The sequence below is a fragment of the Myxine glutinosa genome, chromosome 3 (genome assembly GCF_964187855.1).
Source record: "Myxine glutinosa chromosome 3, kmMyxGlut1.1, whole genome shotgun sequence".
Lineage (NCBI taxonomy): Eukaryota > Metazoa > Chordata > Myxini > Myxiniformes > Myxinidae > Myxine > Myxine glutinosa.
In genome coordinates, this window is record NC_136263.1 from 163,514,629 (window position 1) to 163,536,972 (window position 22,344).

Below are 22,344 nucleotides of genomic sequence, written 5' to 3' on the forward strand. Positions count from 1 at the left end.
ACAAAAGAAAACAAGCTCACAGGGACACATAAATTCGATACAAACAATTGGAGGGAGGACAAACTGTCTCTTACATACGCAACACACATCTATTGTACATCATGCTTATATTAAACAAACAATAAGAAATAGCGAATGTTGTGCTAAACAGTTTTACCCTTTGCCCACAACAATATATGCAGTACCATCGGAAAGTATTCACACCCCTTGACTTATTTCACATTTTGTTGTGTTACAGCCTGAATTTAAAATAGATTAAAATGAGATTTTTTTTTGTCACTGATCTACACATAATACCCCATATAATGTCAAAGTGGATGTTTTTGAGAAATATTTCTAAATCAATTAAAAATGAACAGCTGAAATGTCTTGAGTGAATAAGTATTCAACCCCTTTGCTATGGCACTCCTAGGACTTTCAGGAAAGAAATCGGATTTGAAGGAGGTAGATTTGGGGTGGATTAACTGGGCTCGTGTTGTTTCTACTCCATGATTATAGCAATTTGGATGCAATCTAATTTTTAACTACATTAACATATTATTATGTTATTACAGGTTCGTATGGACACACCACAGCCTATCACACAGAAACAAATACATTTTATGTATTTGGAGGCCACAGACATAATATTGATTATTTGAGAATTCAATCGCTCTACATACTTCATTATCCTTCATCGACCTGGACTGTGATGCCTTCTTCACAGGATACAAAGGTTTGTTTTTACATTTTTGTGTCATGCAGAATATTTTTCATCATAATTACGAATCAGTGGATTAGCTGTGACGTTTTTCTGAGGGTTTATGAGTTTGGTTCTTGGCAGAAAATGTGAGGAGGCAAAACAAAACAAAACGAGATGGTATTCATAGAATACTTACCCTGTGCAGTCAACTTGTTGCGAGCCAACTCTTCTGTTTTTGGCCTCTTTTTTTTTTCTTTGATCCAATATGGCTGTCAGACCACGTGAGCGATGACATCAGAAATTTATATTCTCTAATATAATTGTTGCATAGATCATGCTCAATACAATTTAAACCTATCAGACTAAGCGTTGTCCCTGTCGAATGATGACGTCATAATTATGGCACAAATGACGTCATCGTTAACAACACCTATTCCCCATATGGAGTTCTTTACAATGAGCCACGTTTCATTTCAATTTTTTCCATGTAGCGCTTTTGGAGATGTAGAGGTGCAACATTTTTCGGTTTTTCCAGGATGGCACCTGTACTACATGACCTATGACGTCATGATTATCATTAAAATATTCTAAAGGGGGAGGTGCTCCTATGGAGAAGATTTCGTGTCCATCAGACCAACGGTTGCTGAAAATTTTAAATAATTATCAGATGGATAAGTGTTGTATTTGTCGAATAATGACGTCATAACGAAGGCACCGATGACATCATCATTAACATATATTATTCCCCATGGGGAGTAGTTGACAATGAGCTAGGTCTCAATTTTTTCCATGGAGTGGTTTCAGAGATATCGAGGTGCAAAGTATTTCCAATATGGCGCCTGTACCACGTGACCTATGACGTCATAATAATCATTAAAATATTCTGCAGGAGGTGTCCCTCCTATGGTGAAAATTTCATGTCAATCGGACCAACGGTTGCCGAGAAAATGAGTTTTTATAATGCAGACACGTACGGCACACGTACGCAGCCGAATGGTTAACTCCGCTTGTCGCTTCGCGGGCGCAGGATAACTAGAATGGCGCTCGGTACCACATTGAACGGTACCACATTGAACGCTGCTGTAAATGTACCAATATGTTCCTAATTGTGTATTTTCAGGCAAGATTATCTCAACATATTATAAAGCCAATAAAAGAGAAGCAAAACAAGTTGTTAAATGTAATGTAGACTTTGGTCAAATAATGTGAAGGCAAAACTTGTTTATTTGTTATTTTAACAGCCTGAATAGCAACCGCATGCATTGAGGTTGATTTCGTTTTTGTTTGTTCGTATTATCTTCTGCATTAGGTAGACTCGAATTGACAGACGTGAAGACATATTTTGATGACATCATAGCAATATAAATAACTTTGAAAATAAATATTTTATTTACTTCGTTTTTGCCGCTTTCTTGTTAAAAAAATAATCTCACAAAAGACTATTTGCCTTCATTAGTGTATACTGCTATCGATGCTATACTGCTGATGCAGGATGTTCACGTGTAACATGCAAACGACCTGGTCAATTCGTTTATGATGCAGAAGCTGCTGCCCACTCAGCAACCACACTCGAAGATAATTGCAATGCAATCTGAGGTGGAGGAACCTCCAAGAAGACCAAATCAATATCTTTGCTACACGCCTGTCCAGGCATGAATTTCTAAAGTTTTTCAGGGTGCCAACGATAAATTTACCTCCTCTTCACAAAGTTAAAAGTGCGATCCTTAACATCCACCAACTAATGCTAGCAGACAGGACGCGCAGTTTAACATCCATCCGACGACAGCACACACATTGATGCATTGTTTGTTACCCTGCGCTCGCGAAGTGAAAAGCGTGGTTAAGCATTCAGTTGCGTACGTGTGCCGTACGTGCGTACGGATTCGGATACGTAAGTTTCCGTGTGCCGTGTGCCGTGTGCCATGTCTGCATTTTAAAAATTCATTTTCTCGGCAACCGTTGGTCCGATTGACATGAAATTTTACCGCTGGAGTGCCTAATGATAATATTTTAATGATAATCATGATGCCATAGGTCATGTGGTACAGGCGCCATCTTGGAAAAACCGAAAAATGTTGCACCTCTATATCTCCAAAACCGCTGCATGGAAAAAATTGAAACATGGCTCATTGTAAAGAACTCCATATGGGGAATAGGTGTTGTTAACGATGACGTCATTTGTGCCATAACTATGACGTCATAATTCGACAGGGACAACGCTGAGGCTGATCAGTTTGAAATGTATTGAGGGTGATCTATGCAACAATTATATTAGAGAATATAAATTTTATGATGTCATCGCTCACGTGGTCTGGCAGCCATATTGGATCAAAAATTTTTTTTTTTTAAACAAGAGTTGGCTCACAACAAGTTGACTGCACAGGGTAAGTATTCTATGAATACCATCTAGTGCTGCATGTGAAAGACCAGGCCGACATTCAAACCCAGGCTTGTTGAGAGATAAACTTTGAAACATCAAAGGACAGGAAACAAACTCAGAGCAGTTGCTATAATCATGAGAAGGACATGTCAGCGATAATTTGTAATAACGCGACGGTAATAACTAAAGTATCGTTTTATGTTTGTTTGTGTTTTCTTTTGGAAGTTGTGGTTGGCTCCTCAAATCCATTAAAATACACATGACCCCTTAAATATCTTATTTGTTTAATTCTCCCCTTTTTAACTTTTACTGCCAGTTTGTTCAAATCTAAAACTTCATTGATACTTTTGCTCACTCATTGGAGCAGAGAATTAAGTGAAGTATTATTATTATTATACTGTTTTACTTCGTTAGAATTTAGTTTTTAATTTGTTGGCACAATTGTCTCCTTCCCTTTCAGTTGTTGCCACGATACTTTCATTCAGCAGCCATTGTTCAGGACACCATGGTATTGTTCAGTGGAAGAAACAAAGAAACGTTTGGAAAAGGCTTCTTTATTTACAATATTCCCTGCAATGCTTGGGTGAATGCAAGTGCTCTGAGTAAGGAGGCCAATGATGTTTGAAATGGTTCCTTTTCACATTTAAATTTTCATCAACCTTTATATACTTTTTAGCCGCGTCGCAGACGCTGCTCATAGAGTGCCCTCTGCTGTTGTTGTTGTTGTTGTTCTTCTTCTTCTTGTTCTTCTTGTTCTTGCAGAGAAGACAAAACCTCAAAGCTCCACCCATTCTGGGAACCATAGCTCCACCCATTCTGGGAGAGCCTTCATATAAACAAATATCCACCATTTTATTAACTCGCATAGCTTTGAGGCCTGTTTTGTAGGCCCGTGGTGTCTTCCTCTCTCACACAGTTTTATTTCAAATCAAATTCGACATATCATTTCATTTTTCACAGTCGCTAACATAGTTTTAGACTCGGTTGAAAAAAAACGGGAAGAAAATCCGATGAAAGTTGCCCTTTATAGAACGAAATGAATTCTCAAAGGCCTGTAACTTCAAGTCCATTGAGATATTTTTTTTTTAAATCGAGGCATGGTCAGTCATACACCGCCCGAAATAAGAGACGGGAAAATGCCGAGATATATATATTTTGTTTAAATCGCGGCATGGTCAGTCATACACCGCCCGAAATAAGAGACGGGAAAATGCCGAGATATATTAAAAATTCGTCGCCACACACGCGAAATTGCCGAGATATATTTTCACTTTGCACAAAAATAACATCAAGTAATCGAATCAATAGGAATGTCCTGTGCCTATAACATCGATGTTATAGGCACAGCTGCATCTAGGCATTGTGTAACATCGACGCGGCTTTTGTTTTAATTAAAACTTTTTGTACTTGTTATTTTATATTTTTAAAAGATACCCTGTTAATTATAAACGCTATTAAGAAACTGCTGGGTTATTAGCTCCCGTTGGACTTGTCCGAAATGGGAGCTTATGGATTGGGTCTCGTCCGTTGCGTGTGTCCGCAACCATATCTCGGAGATGTACAGACCGATTTTGTTCATACTTGGCAGGCATGGTGTTCACGTGTAACATGCAAACAATCCTTGATGGTTTACGTATGCACTTCATTTTGTTTCGTGATGCAATCAAAGATGGCCAACTGGTGGCCATATTAGTTGTAAAAATCCCGATATTGAACACATCTGCAACCATTTCTCTGACGTATTCTTGTTCCAAGTTGCAGAGAGATAAGGAATGATGGCTTTCTTATGCACGTCATTTATTTTGAGATCTGATCCAATTTAACTGACTGGTGGCCATTTTGTTACTTAAACATGTCCCCAACCATTTATTGAACACGCATGGTCCGATTTTGTTCAAACTTGGCAAAAGCAGAGTACATGATGGCATACACATGCACCTCAATTTATTTTGCGATCTGATCAAAGATGCCCGACTGGTAGACTGGCGGCCATTTTAGTTGTAAAAAAAACCCCGATATTGACCATGTCCTCGACCATTTCTCGGACATGCATTTACCGATCTTGTTCATACTTGGCACACAGAAAGGTAATGATGGGTTACATATGCACGTAATTTTTTTCCGAGATCAAATCCAAGATGGCCGACTGGTGGCCATTTTCTTACTTAAACGTGTCCCCAACAATTTATCGACATGCATTGACCGATTTTGTTAAAACTTGGCAAAAAGACAATACATGAGAGTATAAATACGCAAAAATTTTTATTTTGTAATCCGACCAAAGATGGCCGACTGACGGCTTTTAACTCTGTACAGCAAAATTATTAAATTGAAGGAACTGCGCTCCAACGCGAGTCGAAATAATTGACGCGACCAAAGACGGAATTCGTCCGAGTTGCTTTATTGAAACAAAACAGCTCAGGTATTCTGACAAGCCCGTTTATCGGGCAGCAATATATATACACATTTATGTCGGGAAGTTTGCCCGGCAAAAGCTATACCGGGCATGCCCGGGTGTCGAGGGCGAGCCTTGGAAAGGTGAGTCTGGACCTGCCCGGGTGTGTTTGGCTGCGGCCTGGCAAGTCGAGGCTGGGCGTGCCCGGGCGCTCTGGGCGAGCCCTGGAAAGGCGATAGTGGGCATGCCCGGACGCTCTGGGCGAGCCCTGGAAAGGCGATAGCAGGCATGCCCGGACGCTCTGGGCGAGCCCTGAAAAGGCGATAGCGGGCATGCCCGGACGCTCTGGGCGAGCCCTGGAAAGGCGAGAGCGGGCATGCCCGGGAAAGACGAGACCGGGCGTGCCCGGGAGGTTCGGGCGTGCCCGGGAACAGTGAGTCCGGGCATGCCCGGGAGAGGCGCGTCTGGCCGTGTTCTGGCCGGTGCAAGGCGATTGTGTGCATCCAGCGGTAACCGCTACACACGCCCCTCCAGAATCGACCTGCACCGGCAGGGTCAATTTAAGGGGGGTCCGGGTGACCCCGCCGACGCAACCCCTGGAGGGTCGTGGCGAGGGGTCCGACGTGGTGGTGGGTGGTCGAGCGGGGGGAACTGTGGACGGGGGGCGGCCTCGCCGCGGAGGAAGGGCCAACCGTGGTGGTCGGTCGACGTCCATGTGCGCCGGTTTGAGGCGGTCCACAGAAATCCGGTCCGGCTGGCCGCCGAAGTTGACGATGAAAGACTTGTCGCCCCGTCGCAGGACCCGGAAGGGCCCATCGTACGGCGGCCGGAGTGGCCCCCGGTGCGCGTCATGACGCACAAAGACGTACTCCGCTGTGCGAAGCGCCGGGGGGACGTAGGACTGGGGGCCACCGTGGCGGGACGTCGGCACGGGGGCAAATCGTCGGGCGGCCTCCTGGAGGTCCGAGCGCTGGCGAGCGGCGGACCAGGGACTGGTAGCGTCGGGCACGAATTCGCCCGGGACGTGGAGCGGCTGGCCGTAGACGAGCTCGGCGGCGGACGCCTGGAGGTCTTCCTTGGGGGCCGTGCGAAGGCCCAAAAGGACCCACGGCAGCCGGTCGGCCCAACCGTCGTCCTGAAGGCCGGCCATGAGTGCGGCCTTCATGGAGCGGTGAAACCGCTCGCACAACCCGTTGGCTTGGGGGTGGTAGGCCGTGGTGCGGTGCAGCGTGACCCCCAACGAACGGGCGACCGCGCCCCAAAGCTCAGAAGTGAACTGTGGGCCGCGGTCGGACGAGATGTCCGCTGGTGCGCTGAAGCGCGCGACCCAGGTGGCGATGAACGCCTGCGCCACGTCGGCGGTGGTGGTGGAGGCGAGGGGCACGGCCTCCGGCCACCTGGTGGTCCTGTCCACCATGGTGAGCAGGTGGGTGAACCCCCGCGAGGGGGGCAGGGGACCCACCAGGTCCACGTGGACGTGGTCGAAATGCCGTTCAGGCACGGCGAAAGGTGCCAGCGGGGCCTGGGTGTGGCGGTGGACCTTGACCCGCTGGCAGGCCGTGCAGGCGTTGGCCCAGTCGCGGATGTTTCGTCGAAGGCCGTGCCAGACGAAACGCGCCGACACCAGCTTCTGAGAAGCTTTCCGGCCCGGGTGAGAAAGGCCGTGGATGGAGGCGAAGATGCGGCGCTGCTAGGAAACGGGCACGATGGGGCGAGGCTGGCCCTGGGAGACGTCGCAGAGCAGGACGGTGCCCGCGAAGGGAATGTCGGCCAGGCGGAGGCCCGTGTCCGCCGCACGGAGTGCCTGCACCGAGGCGTCGGTGGTCTGGTCGGCCGCCATGAGCGCGAAGTCCACGCCGAGGTGGACCGCGTTCGCGCTGGCCCGAGAAAGACAGTCGGCCACGGCGTTGTCTTTGCCGGCGACGTGCCGGATGTCCGTGGTGAACTCCGACACGGCGGAGAGGTGGCGCTGCTGGTGGGCCGACCACGGCTCCGTGACCTTAGCCATTGCGTAGACCAACGGCTTGTGGTCGACGAAAGCCGTGAACGGGCGGCCCTCCAGGAGGTGTCGGAAATGGCAAACGGCCAGGAATAGCCCGAGCAGCTCGCGGTCGAACGTGCTGTAGTTTAACTCGTTCGGCCGGAGTTGCCGGCTGAAAAAAGCGAGTGGCTGCCAAACCCCGTCCACCCATTGCTCATGGACGGCGCCCACCGCGTAGTTGGAGGCGTCCGTAGTGAGGGCAATGGGCGCGTTGAGCACCGGGTGAGCCAGCAGCGTTGCGTCGGCGAGGGCCCGTTTGGCGCTGGCGAAGGCCGCGTCCATGGCCGTGGACCAAACAATGTCATGCTTGGTCGGCTTGCCCCGGAGGGCCTCATAAAGGGGCCGCATGAGCTGAGCAGCGCGGGGCACGAATCGGTGATAAAAATTCACCATGCCGAGGAACTCTTGGAGGGCCTTGATGGAACGGGGACATGGGAACGTGGTGATGGCCTCGACCTTGGTCGGCAGCGGCACGGCCCCGGTCTTGGTGATGCGGTGGCCCAAAAAATCAACGGTCGTCGCGCCGAAGTGGCATTTGACCGGGTTGACAATTAAGCCGTGCTCGCTGAGGCGACCGAACAGTGTTCGGAGGTGGAGGAGGTGCTCGGCGCGGGACATGCTGGCGACGAGGATATCGTCCAGATAGACGAAAAGAAACGGCAGGTCGCGCAGCACGCCGTCCATCAAGCGCTGGAACGCCTGGGCCGCGTTCTTGAGGCCAAATGGCATCCGCAAAAATTCGAACAGGCCGAACGGCGTGATGACGGCCGTCTTCGGGACGTCGGCCGCCCGGACAGGTACCTGGTGATAGCCCCGTATCAGGTCAATTTTCGAAAAGATGAGCCGTCCCGCCAAACGGGCGGAAAAGTCCTGAATATGCGGGATCGGGTACCTGTCGGGGGTGGTAGCGTCGTTGAGACGGCGGTAGTCGCCACACGGGCGCCATCCACCCCCCGGCTTTGGCACGATGTGCAGTGGCGAGGCCCACACGCTATCGGAGTGCCGCACGATGCCGAGGTGCTCCAATGCGTCGAACTCGGCCTTCGCCACAGCGAGCTTGGCCGGGTCGAGGCGGCGGGCCCTGGCATAGACTGGCAGGCCCGTAGTGGGTATGTGGTGCTCGATCCCGTGCCGCACCGCGACGGCCGAAAACGTCGGCCGCGTGAGGGCCGGGAATTCCGCGAGCAGGCGAGCGAACTCGTTCGCTGCCGGGAGGGCGCACGCCAGTTCGGTCGGCGCGGAGCTGCTCATCGTGCACGCCAGGGAGCTGAAGGTCTCGGCGTTGACAAGGCGACGACGTTTGACGTCGACCAGCAGCCCGTGCGCGCAGAGGAAGTCGGCGCCCAGCAAAGCCATGGGGACGCAGGCGGTCACAAAAGTCCATTGAAAACGCTGGCTGCCGAAGCAGAGGGTGACGACGCGTGGGCCGAAAGTGCGTATGGCCGAGCCATTAGCAGCGACCAAAGAGGGGCCGCAAACGGCGTCCCGCCTGTCCTGCTCGGAGGCGGGTATGACGCTCAGTTGGGCGCCGGTGTCACACAGGAAACGCCGCCCAGACGCTTTGTCCCGAATAAACAGCAAGTTGCCCGAGTGGCCGGCGCTCATGGCTGGGAATGAACGCCGGCCCGGCCGTTTCCCGACCTGCCGAAAGTGCACGGGGGCCGGCACGTCCGAGCCTTGTGTCCGAACCTGGCGTGGTAATAACACCACGCCCGGTCAGGTGGAGGCCCCGGCCGTCGTGTCGGAAGCGGGCGGTGCGGCGTGGCGGCCGCCAGTTGCACCGGCAGTTCGGCCTCCAACCGCGCAGGGCGCTCGGGCGTCGTGGGCATCGCCTCGGACGGCGGCGGGCTCCAGGTAACCGCGCCGATGTGCTGGCCCGCCGAGGAGATCTTATCGGCTTCCCTGGCGAGGGCGCGGGAATCCGTGATCAACGTGCCAGCCAGGGCGAGGCGTACCAGGTGAGGCAGCTGGCGAAGGAACAGCTCGCGGAACAGAAAATCCGGAGAGTGCTCACCGAGCAATGAGAGCATATAGTCCATGCGCTCGGACGGGCGCGTGTCGCCGAGCTCAGGCAGAGCGAGCAGGCGCCGTGCGCGTGCTGCCGGTGAGAGGGCGAAAGCGTCGAGGAGGAGTGTCTTCAGCGCGTCGTATTTGTCAGCAGCCGGCGGGTGCTCGAGGAGGCTCAAGGCGCGGGCCGCGGTGGCGGAACCGAGCGCCGCCACAACATGGTGGAAGCGGGTGTCGTCCGCGGTGATGCCTCGCAGGGCTAACTGAGAGTCCGCCTGAGCGAACCAAACAGCCGCGTGAGCCTCCCAGAAGGTAGGCAGTTTAAGCGTCACTGCCGTGTCCATGTCGGTAGGTCACCAATGAAGGAACTGCGCTCCAACGCGAGTCGAAAGAATTGACGCGACCAAAGACGGAATTCGTCCGAGTTGCTTTATTGAAACAAAACAGCTCAGGTATTCTGACAAGCCCGTTTATCGGGCAGCAATATATATACACATTTATGTCGGGAAATTTGCCCGGCAAAAGCTATACCGGGCATGCCCGGGTGTCAAGGGCGAGCCTTGGAAAGGCGAGTCTGGACCTGCCCGGGCGTGTTTGGCTGCGGCCTGGCAAGTCGAGGCTGGGCGTGCCCGGGCGCTCTGGACGAGCACTGGAAAGGCGAGAGCGGGCATGCCCGGACGCTCTGGGTGAGCCCTGGAAAGGCGATAGCGTGCATGCCCGGACGCTCTGGGCGAGCCCTGGAAAGGCGATAGCGGGCATGCCCGGACGCTCTGGGCGAGCCCTGAAAAGGCGATAGCGGGCATGCCCGGACGCTCTGGGCGAGCCCTGGAAAGGCGAGAGCGGGCATGCCCGGGAAAGACGAGACCGGGCGTGCCCGGGAGGTTCGGGCGTGCCCGGGAACAGTGAGTCCGGGCATGCCCGGGAGAGGCGCGTCTGGCCGTGTTCTGGCCGTGCAAGGCGATTGTGTGCATCCAGCGGTAACCGCTACAAAATCCAAATTTTATGACATTTTATGATGTAATATGTCTATTAAATTTTATGTCTTTGTCTTCTTGTTTATTTTGGTAATAAACTCACCCTGTGCATCTGTTTTATAGGTAATTCAATATCTGCTGCAATGCTGCCTTTCAAATCTTCATTGATTGAGTTTTAAAAGGCTTGACATTATTTGTTTCCTTTGATATTTCAGCTTATTTAAGTGCAGACAAAACTTGTCTCAGCAGTCACTGTGTCACTCAGTCTGACATGAAAAATGATTCTTTGTTCATTTTGTGTCATGACATCTCCCCTTATACAGATTCTACTGCCCTGTACAGCTTCTTTGAGATCGTAACTCCTGTTTTGGCGACCGTTTCTGGTGGTGACTTGTTCATTGCCGGAACTCTGAAGGCCTTAGATCTGACAGTGATAGCTCAACTCCACTTTCCTATGGATCCTTGCATGTTGATCACTGATGATCAAACGTGCAAACAGTTTGGTTGTTCTTTTGACGAAACGTCGGAGAATGGAATCGAAAGGTATTCTGTTGTTACTGTGATAGGTTTATTTTGATTGTGTCCTGAATAAAAATATATTATTAAATTATTTTCAAAATTCTAGGTTTGCAACTTTTATGCATTATTGTTATTTATATTATTGTTATTGCAATTATTATTACCTCAGCCACCTAAGGTGGATGGAGGTTATGTGTTCACCCCTGTTTGTTTGTCGGTCTGTTTGTCTGTGAACAAAATATCAAAAAGTTGTGGACGGATTCAAACGAAATTTGGCAGCGAGGTAGTGTGTGTGACAAGGACGAAATGATTACAATTTGGTGAAGATGCGGATTCGGATCCGGCTAGTGGAATGTTTTTCAGTGATTCTTCACCATAGGGAGATCGGGCCAAAACCGACATACAGCAGGATATCTCAAAAAGTTATGGATGGATTTGGACAAAACTTGGTGGACAGGTTGTGTGTGTGTGATGAGGACTAATCGATTCGATTTCGGTGAAGATCTGTATGGATTCGGATACGAGAATTATTTATTTTTAAGTGATTCTTCATCATTGAGAGATCAGACCAAAAGCGATATATATAACAAGATATTAAAAAACGTTATGGGCGAGTTTTGACTAAACTTGGTGGACGAGTTGGCTAGGTGACAAGAACAAGTCGATTAGATTTTGGTTCAGGTCCGAATCCAGATCCGGCCCATCAGTGGGATACAAAACATAAACTGGTCAGCCTGGTGGAGGTATGTGCTCTACCGAGTGCCGTTCTAGTTATAATTATTTATTTGCAATGACTAAAATGCTAAAACATAGCACTATGGTTTGATTTATTCGTTATTCTGGATCGAATGTCACCGACTGTTTATAGATTAATTCAAGTTATAGATTTGAATTCCTTTGGATATACTTGACATGTGCATTGAATTTTTGCGCAAATGCATTACTTATTTTCATGTTTCTTGTGCAAATCACATCACATACATTTGCTTTTGTCTCTCACGTGCATTAGCAAAGCAAATAGTGACTGTCTCTTCTCTGCTTGTTCCCTCCTGGTTCTTATGTGGCATTTGCATACTCAGCTCACCAACTTTCCAGAAATCCCTTTCTCCTATAACTACTTATAACTATGACATGTTTATATGACCATACAGAGCCACAAACCACTCGTTACCTTGAAGACAGATCCATATTTGGAATGCATATATCCATATCATGTATAATCCATATCGTTCCATATCTTGCAGCAGACAGTACTTCCCCGAATACTCATGATCCTTCCACAAGCTGTAAAGTCTAGCTTCAAAATTAGAACTTGTCACACATTTACTCTACATTTTCAGTTAACAACTCCTCTCAGCAAACATTACAGAGTCGTATATAATATAATACCCAGTCAAATATTACACTTCATGTAACTTTAATAATCTACTCGGTCTGAACAATTTGTTCCATATCGAATCATACAAGGCTATATATACAAGGATATTGTTGCGAATATGGAATTTGGCCTCCATATCCGCTTGTAAATATTCCCCTATTTTCTCCAATACTCCCCAACTTTCCCCGATCCCCCATTCCCTAGTCCCATTGCATGTAAATAACAATCAGTAGAGCCGACCTTCCCCTTATTCCCCCATTAAATGTCGTGCCCAGGTCCACCGCACCACACGTAGACAACTTTCGGACATCTTCCTAGTTATTCTTATTCTATGTCAGTTAAGGCCTCGTTTCCATTAATTATGACTCTTCGTTGCACCAGAATGTGATTATATGGCATCAGTAGTGAGTTTAGGACCTTTCCCATACCTCCTCCCATCTTCTTCCCCAAACAACAACAATAACAACAACTACAACAACAATTACAACTACAACTACGACTACAACAACAGAGGGGCGGGGAGTGTGCGTCCTCACACCGGCTCGGTTACCCGCCATGACCATACGCTCCACGGCGTTACCCCGAAGGGGCTGGCTGTCAGCTCCTCGTCAGGGGCGGAGCCAGTAACCCCCCCACGCACCCAATGAGAAGCAACGTGCCGATTCCACGAGGCGGAGCTAACGAGCCGAGGGCGTGTCACTCCCCGCCGGATATACGCGGCCCCGCGCCGGATGTGACGTCAGATGCGCCCCCAGCCTGGAGAGAGAAGTCGCCACCCCTCGAGCGCTGCAATACCTCCACCGCATCTCTTAAACTGGACCGTACGTGATCCTGCCCTGAGCACAGGTGCACCTGGAGCGATCGCTACCCGCTTTCCTGGCCATCAAACCCCGTGTGAGTGAGCCTTGTCCCGTTTATCTGTCGTCTGTTGGGGTTAATATAAGTGTGTTTAAGTGCCCACCTTCCTATGTTTCCCTCTTGTCCCTGTAATCTAAACCTTCCGCATTATTGTAATAACAACCTTTGAGAACCGTATCCCTGGTGTCGTGTCGTATTAATTCCAGCCGTGTGTCTTCTTTTTCCTTCATTGGTCTAGCATAGCGCGATTAGTCAACGTTCGGGCACAATCGGGTAACTTGTGCAGACGTGGTCATACCATAAAACCGCTCGGTAAATAACATCCAAGCCACGTCTGTAACAATTGGTGTCGAGGAGTGGAATTCGAACCCGGGACTAAATTAGTTAGGCCCAAATTTTGGGAGGGAAAATCGAGCCGGAGCGCGTACGGCGCTCGACCGAATCGATTCGGAGCGCGTTTCCCGCGCGAAATTATAATGGCGAAATTTCAATTTGTTTTACGAAAATAAAAAATAAAAACCGAATTTTGAAAGTCGCGCTATGGCGGATCAAGACAGCTGGGGTCCGGTAAAGGAGAGTGAGGTAGGGTCGATCCAGGACCAAAATGAGGGACAGGAGGAGAGCGAAGCAGTGAGGGCGGCAGGTTCGCAAAATAGCGCCGTCACGCACGAAGAAGCGGGCGCGCAAAATGGCGCCTCGCTGGTCACCGTGCCCGCGACCGAAGTAGCGCCGCTGGGAAGATTGGAACTTTTTTTTATACAAATGACGGCCCTTATGGAAAAGAATAGTGAGCGATTGGAAAACCAAATGGGGGTAATGAGGGACGAAGCGAGGGGTACCAGTGAGAAGTTAGACAATAATTTTGAGGAGTTAGACAAGAAAATTGAGAAGTTAGACAATAATTTTGAGGAGTTAGACAAGAAAATTGAGAAGTTAGACAATAATTTTGAGGAGTTAGACAAGAAAATTGGGAAGTTAGACAATAATTTTGAGGAGTTAGACAACGGGATAAAAGAAGTAAAGAATGGGTTAACGGGGGTAGAAAACAGAATGGCCGCTCAAGAGAATCAAATGGAAGGGATGCAAAAAGGGTTAGAGGGGTTAGAAAACAGTATGGAAGGCAAATTGAGGGACATGAGGGACCAAGCGGAAAGGGAAGTTAACCAAATGGGGCAGCAGATAGAGGGGGTCAGAATGGGGGTAGAAACCAAACTGGATGCTCACAGGGAGGAAATGGAGCAGATGAGGGTGGCATCTGGGCAGGAGATGCAAGTGATGGGAGAGGAGATCAGAAGAGGAGTGGGTGAGGAGGTCGGAGGAGTGCGCGAGGAGGTGAGGCACTGTGAGGAGCACATGGAAAAGGAGGTGAGAAAGGGGACTGTAAAGTTACAAGGGGGCATAGAGGACCTGACGCAGGAGGTGGAACAGCTGACGGAGGGACAAAAAGGACTAACGGAGCAGGTTCAAAGGAACACTGCAGTATTAGGAGGTTTAAAAGCGACACAAAACGACATAAAAAACGACTTAATAGCGACAAAGAGGGAATGTCAGATAGTACGTGAGGGACTGACAACGAGGCTGGACGAGGTGATAGAGGTAATGGAGACGAAGGACCGGCAGGTGAGGACGCACATGGAAACGGTCAAGGTAGCCTTGGAGGACGAGCTTGAGGAGACGTACCGGGGAATAAAAGAGGTGAAGCACAAATTAGAAGAAGTGGAAGAAGGGATGAGCGAAATTAAGAAGCGACGGAGAGGGGATAAGAAAGAGATAAAAGAGGAGATAAAAGAATTGGTCCAAAGTCTGTGTTTGGATCGTGATGATGTGCTCATTAACCGGATGAGGGATTCGCAGGTGATGGAGGAGAAGCGAAGAGGAAGAGGACCCGGTGTAAGTGGTGACCAATATGGTCGTGCGTATGATGCGCCAGGGGATTTAAGAAGCTTGGGGGTCGAGATAGACCCGGGTGTTCGTGAGAGGCCGTTGGTGAAGTGTGCGACAGGTCTGGTGTGCGAAAATGGAGGTGTGCAAGAAAGTCCGACTCTGGGGTGTGTGAGGAAAAAGTGCGTGCCAAGGAGTGAGTGTGCTGGCGAGAGTGAGTCGGTCGTAGCGCGTGTGCGAGGGAGCACGTGGAAGCGCGGGGTGGTGAGTGTTACAGAGGGTGTGACGGGAGAGTGTGCGCGAGAAAGGTGTGTGACGGACAGGTGCATGAGGAAAGAGTGCGCTGTCAGAAGTAAGGAAGAGTGTCCACCTGTGGTGAGTGTTACAGAGGGTGTAACGGGAGAGTGTGCGCGAGAAAGGTGTGTGATGGACAGGTACATGGGGAAAGAGTGCGCTGTCAAAGGCAAGGAAGAATGCACACCTGTGGTAAGTGTTGCAGAGGGTGTGACGGGAGAGTGTGCGCGAGAAAGGTGTGTGACGGACAGGTGCATGGGGAAAGAGTGCGCTGTCAAGAGTAAGGGTGAGTGCGCTGTCAGGAATGGAGGTGAAAGTAGTGAGAGTGACATGGAGCGTGAGTTAGTTGTGACAGGTGAGAGAGGATGTACACCTGGGATGGAAGGATGCACACCTGGAATGGTAGAGCGTGAGTGGGAATGCACGCTGGAGTTGGTGGTGAGGCACGTGGTTGGGTGTGTGAATGAGGGCACACCTGTGATTGTCACAGAGGAGGTGACCAAGGAGGGGGCGCGAAGAGGTGTATTGGTGAGGTGTGCGAGCGACGAATGTGTGCCAAAGTGTTCGGTGGTCAGGTGTGTGACCAAGGCTGTGAGTGGAATGAGTGTACCTGGGTGTGTAAGGAAAGGTACGAGGAGCATGGGCACGGCTGGATGTGTGAGCAAGGAACGGGCTGCGGGGTGTAAGCGTCCAGGTGAAGCATCGACGTTACACGGGTTAGAGGTTAGAGCGACTTATAGCCGAATCGGGCCCTCGGTGCGTGCTGGGCCTCGCTTTGAACGGCCGCGTCCGTGCTCCACTAGGCGGAGCGGTCAGCCCGATAGAAAGGGTCGTCATGGCGACCACTTTTTGGTGAGGCATTCCGGCAGGCCGAGATCGAGCCATGGGATGGCTCCGTGCCGAGATGGTGCGTGGGATCTCGGCCCGGGTAAACCTCCTTCCCTGCACCGAATGCGGGATGTATCCAGCCGCTGGCACAGAACAACCCGCATTCATGGCTTGGCTTTACGAAGCCGGGCTTTGGACGGGGATTGGCGCACCGAGAGGTATTAGTGAGTCGACTGGGTGATGAGGTTAGTGTTTTGGACCCCAAAAAAATTAGAGAAAAACAAAATTTGATGATTGGCAAGGGATTGGCAGTAGTGATTGGCAGATGATGGGCAGTGATTGGCAAATTTTTGATTGGTTGGAATTTAGGTGTACAAAATTGATAGTGAGAGACCCCCGATGTGGTGGGATGGCAAATCCACCATCCCTCACAGACGTGGGGGCAAAGGAGCAATAGTTTATGGGGTGTATGGCAGTGAAAACTAGCCCGGGAGGGTTAGGATATGGTGTGTAGGGATCTAGAGAAGATGACCTTAGGTAACGTTAAGTTTAGTTAGTGACTGATACCTGTAGTGGGGACGCAGGTAGATTAGTATGGATGATAATGACGTGGGAGCGCAATAGTTTAAAGGGACGACTGGGAAGCGCAAGTTTCAGAAGGGAGTAGTTAGCTGAGATGATGCCGTGTGTGTGAGGATGGAACAGGTGTGATTGCACAGGTGTGCAATTGGACAGGTGTGTGGAGCAGTGTATGAGTAGTGAGTGTGTGGATCAGCGCGAATGCGCTTGGGGAGAGAAGGGTGCAGGTGGCACCAAGTGTGAGAGCACAGGTGTGCAAGTACAGGTGTGTGGAGAGAGTTGGAGTGAGTGGTACGGAGTGGTGTGCATGGTGCGAAGGTGTGGATGGGGGAAGAGTGGACCCCTTTCACGAGTACCCGGGGCGGGTAGTGTAAGTGTTAGGTAGAGGGTACAGGTAAATTGTGGTTGGATATTGGCATTTGTGGTGCGGTTGCAGAATGGTGTTGTGGATGGGTGCATTAGTGTTGTGGAAATGGCTGGGCGTGTAGCCTGTTAGTGTGTGTAGTTGGTTGAGCACTCCACCACTGTGAGGATGTCGGCCAGGTGAGGCCGCAGGTGGGCTCTGGGAGCCGGTAGAGTTGTGGATGGGGCCCGAGGATCCGGAGGACGGACCCGGGTAGCCCAGTGCCAGAGAGGGCACCGAGTGGGGAGAGTGCCAGAGGGCCTTCCCCAGGTAGTTAGGTTAGGGTAAGGAGCAGGTAAGCTCGGAGGCAACTGCAGTGGTGGAGGTGTGCAGGTGGGTAGACCCACTGGGAGAGGTACACGCCACAGCCCAGAAATTGTGCGAGGGCACCGGGAGATGAATCGGGGGAGTGAGACCCCAAATTGAAGAGCACCACAGTTTGGCCAATGGGAATTGGTTTTTAGAACCCATAGTGTAAGAGGGCCAATGGTTTGGCCGGAGAAAGCCCCCGGGTAGTGTAAAGTTGTTAAAGTCATTTAGGAGATAGTTAGGATTGATGAACCTGTCGCACCATACGCAGCCACTTACCTGTGGTGATGATGATGACTCCACACCTGTGTTTTCTTTGTTCTGTGTGCAGGAAATGAGATTGCTGTGGATTTGTGAGACGCATCACGACGTGGATGAGACATTGGGGTGATTCCATCTCTCCCTCCTTAGGAGGGACTGATGATGAATTGGTGATGGCAAATTTTGATGTGCCGTTGGAGATGGCAAATTTTGATGAGAGTTGAAAATGGCAAATTTGATTGGTTAGGAGGGAGAGAAGACGAATTTGGTTTATGGGAGGAACGGGGAAGACAGTAGGGATGTTTGTCGATTTGTAAAGTAGATGTTTATGGGTAGTGTTGTGTTTTGTGGATGCAGTAAGGGGTAAGGGAGGGGCCATGTAGGTTACCTGGTGGGGGGGGGCGTACGATAGGAACGTACCTGTCTCACCTGGTTCCCATGTGCCCCCAGTGTGCATCACCTTACATTGCGTGCACTTTTGCGCCCTTACCACCTTACTCACTTGTCTGCTTCTTTTGTCTCCCACCTCCGAGGATCTGGCTTTGGGGTAGAGAGAGAGGAGAGAGAGGTGCTGGCTGCGCAGTTGTGGGCCTGCACTTTCGCTGTTTGCTGCCGGGATCGATACACCATATGGACCGCAATGTTTGTGGCCACCCACAATGGACCGCAGTTCGTTTGCGGCCAAGCACCACCCGGGGATGGACCTATGGGTCAACGTGGCACCTATGCCATAAAGGTGAACCACTGTTAATTAACACCACTGAAGGCCACACGAAGAGCAAGAGACACCTGCAGGGTTAGGGGTTGTCGCATTTATTTTTAATCATTGAACAATGGTGACTGCACCGATTGGTGGTGGGGTGGTGCTTTTGATGCTGGGAAAGGTGCTCTGCACGTTATTAAAGGCCGTCGGCCACAGAGCACTCGTGGGTTGGTGTATCGATGTTGGCAAGCGCGCTCTCTCTATGCATAACATCTGCATGTGTTCCTCCAAAAACAGGTCCTGGATCGTAGTGTAAATAGCAGCGTAGTCTTGTAAATAATGCTCCCTACCGGCTGTATGTTTAGTTTGAGAATTCTTTCCGGATTCGGTTATCCTGTGGGTGTGTTTCTGTGAGGAGAAGGGTGCAACGTCGCAGGGGACATATTTACTCATTTGTGAATATCTGTAAAACTGTCGCACTCAGGGTAGAGTTAATTGTAGAGGGAACTACATTGCGTGCCACACTAAAGTAGGTAAAAATTTATCGGTCGGGACGCCCCGAGGGTAGAGAAGGGTGCAATGTTGCGAATATGGAATTTGGCCTCCATATCCGCTTGTAAATATTCCCCCTATTTTCTCCAATACTCCCCAACTTTCCCCGATCCCCCATTCCCTAGTCCCATTGCATGTAAATAACAATCAGTAGAGCCGACCTTCCCCTTATTCCCCCATTAAATGTCGTGCCCAGGTCCACCGCACCACACGTAGACAACTTTCGGACATCTTCCTAGTTATTCTTATTCTATGTCAGTTAAGGCCTCGTTTCCATTAATTATGACTCTTCGTTGCACAGAATGTGATTATATGGCATCAGTAGTGAGTTTAGGACCTTTCCCATACCTCCTCCCATCTTCTTCCCCAAACAACAACAATAACAACAACTACAACAACAATTACAACTACAACTACGACTACAACAACAGAGGGGCGGGGAGTGTGCGTCCTCACACCGGCTCGGTTACCCGCCATGACCATACGCTCCACGGCGTTACCCCGAAGGGGCTGGCTGTCAGCTCCTCGTCAGGGGCGGAGCCAGTAACCCCCCCACGCACCCAATGAGAAGCAACGTGCCGATTCCACGAGGCGGAGCTAACGAGCCGAGGGCGTGTCACTCCCCCGCCGGATATACGCGGCCCCGCGCCGGATGTGACGTCAGATGCGCCCCCAGCCTGGAGAGAGAAGTCGCCACCCCTCGAGCGCTGCAATACCTCCACCGCATCTCTTAAACTGGACCGTACGTGATCCTGCCCTGAGCACAGGTGCACCTGGAGCCGATCGCTACCCGCTTTCCTGGCCATCAAACCCCGTGTGAGTGAGCCTTGTCCGTTTATCTGTCGTCTGTTGGGGTTAATATAAGTGTGTTTAAGTGCCCACCTTCCTATGTTTCCCTCTTGTCCCTGTAATCTAACCTTCCGCATTATTGTAATAACAACCTTTGAGAACCGTATCCCTGGTGTCGTGTCGTATTAATTCCAGCCGTGTGTCTTCTTTTTCCTTCATTGGTCTAGCATAGCGCGATTAGTCAACGTTCGGGCACAATCGGGTAACTTGTGCAGACGTGGTCATACCATAAAACCGCTCGGTAAATAACATCCAAGCCACGTCTGTAACAATATATACAAGGATGAACAAAATTAGTGAAACAATAATGAAGCAATTTGTCATGAATTGTAATAAAATTAATAGTAATTGTTATTTGTGTTTTAAGAATCAATTTTATTGTTGTCCCCCGTCGCACCGCGGAGCGAAAGGGGGACTATGGTTTTCCCCTCCGTCCATGTGTCCGTCTGTCTGTCCGTGCGTGTGTGCGTGCGTAAGTGAAGGACCGCATTCGAATTTGGTGTGTGGGTGCAACCCACGTCAAAATCCAAGATGGCCGCCACCATGTATGTCTAACGCCATGTATGTCTGAACATTGTGAGCGGAATATCTTGAAAAATAAGCGACGTACCAACTTCTAATCTGGTGTGTGGGTGAATCGAGGCATAAGGAAGAAAGCTATTGAAAATTGGGTCGCCACGTCAAAATCCAAGATGGCCGCCGCCATGTATGTCTGAACCTTGTGAGCGGAATATCTTGAAAAATAAGCGACGTACCAACTTCTAATCTGGTGTGTGGGTGAATCGAGGCATAAGGAAGAAAGCTATTGAAAATTGGGTCACCACGTCAAATCCAAGATGGCCGCCGCCATGTATGTCTGAACATTGTGAGCTGAATATCTTGAAAATTAAGCGAAGTACCAACTTCTAATCTGGTGTGTGGGTGTATCCAGGCATAAGGAATATGTTATTGAAAAGTGGGTCGCCACGTCAAAATCCAAGATGGCCCGCCGCCATTTATGTCTGAACCTTGTGAGCGGAATATCTTGAAAAACAAGCGTTACGCCTAGGTCCCCCGTCGGTGAAGTGATGTGAGTTGACAAAGTGGAAGACGCAGAAAACATGCTATGATATGATATTTCGCTCACAAGGTTCAGACATAACATGGAGGCGGCCATCTTGATTTTGACGTGGCGACCCAATTTTCAATAGCGTTCTTCCTTATGCCTAGATACACCCACACACCAGATTAGAAGTTGGTACTTCGCTTATTTTTCAAGATATTCCACTCACAAGGTTCAGACATACATGGCGGCGGCCATCTTGGATTTTGACGTGGCGACCCAATTTTCAAAAGCGTTCTTCCTTGTGCCTAGATACACCCAAACACCAGATTAGAAGTTGGTACTTTGCTTATTTTCCAAGATATTTCACTCACAAGGTTCAGACATATATATGGTGCGGCCATCTTGGAGTTTGACGTGGCGACCCCAATTTACAATAGCGGTTTTCCTTATGCCGAGATACACCCACACACCAAATTAGAAGTTGGTACTTCGCTTATTTTTCAAGATATTCATCTCACAAGGTTCAGACATACATGGCGGCGGCCATCTTGGAATTTGACGTGGCGACCCAATTTTAAACAGCGTTCTTGCTTGTGCCTAGATACACCCACACACCAGATTAGAAGTTGGTACGTCGCTTATTTTTCAAGATATTTCGCTCACAAGGTTCAGACATATATATGGTGGCGGCCATCTTGGATTTTGACGTGGCGATCCAATTTTCAATAGCTTTCTTCCTTATGCCGAGATACACCAAATTAGAAGTTGGTAATTCGCTTATTTTTCAAGATATTCATCTCACAAGGTTCAGACATATATGGTGGCGGCCATCTTGGATTTTGACGTGGCGACCCAATTTTCAATAGCCCTTCTTCCTTATGCCTCGATGCACCCACACGCTTGCTTAGAAGTTGGTACTTCTCTTATTTTTCAAGATATTCATCTCACAAGGTTCATACATACATGGCGGTGGCCATCTTGGATTTTGACGTGGGTTGCACCCACACACCAAATTCGAATGCGGTCCTTCGCTTATGCACGCCCGCACCACACGCACAGCCAGCACGCAAGCCCGCACGCATACACGCACGCACGCACGGACGGACGGACGGACGGACACACGGACGGAGGGGAAAAACCATAGTCCCCCTTTCCCTCCGCTGTGCGACGGGGGACAATAAGCGAACTTCTAACTTCTAATCTGGTGTGTGGGTGTATCTACGCATAAGGAAGAACGCTATTGAAAATTGGGTCGCCACATCAACATCAAGATGGCCGCCTTGCGTCTTCCACTTTGTCAACTCACATCACTTCACACGACGGGGGACCTAGGCGTAACGCTTGTTCTATCAGCTTTCAGAAGCTAAGAAGAGCTAAGCCATTAGTAGTTGTGTGGGAGACATCTA

At 49.8% G+C, this 22,344-nt stretch overlaps 1 protein-coding gene across 1 annotated transcript in view; it reads left to right on the top strand.

Moving 5' to 3' along the window:
- MEGF8 (multiple EGF like domains 8) overlaps positions 1-22,344 on the top strand; it is a 250,951-nt gene that overhangs the window by 186,336 nt on the left and 42,271 nt on the right. Inside the window, exons 34-36 of the mRNA XM_078773628.1 lie at positions 555-715; positions 3,523-3,664; positions 10,803-11,022. Of these exons, the coding sequence (XP_078629754.1) occupies positions 555-715; positions 3,523-3,664; positions 10,803-11,022 (523 nt within the window). The remainder of the gene's footprint in view (positions 1-554; positions 716-3,522; positions 3,665-10,802; positions 11,023-22,344) is intronic.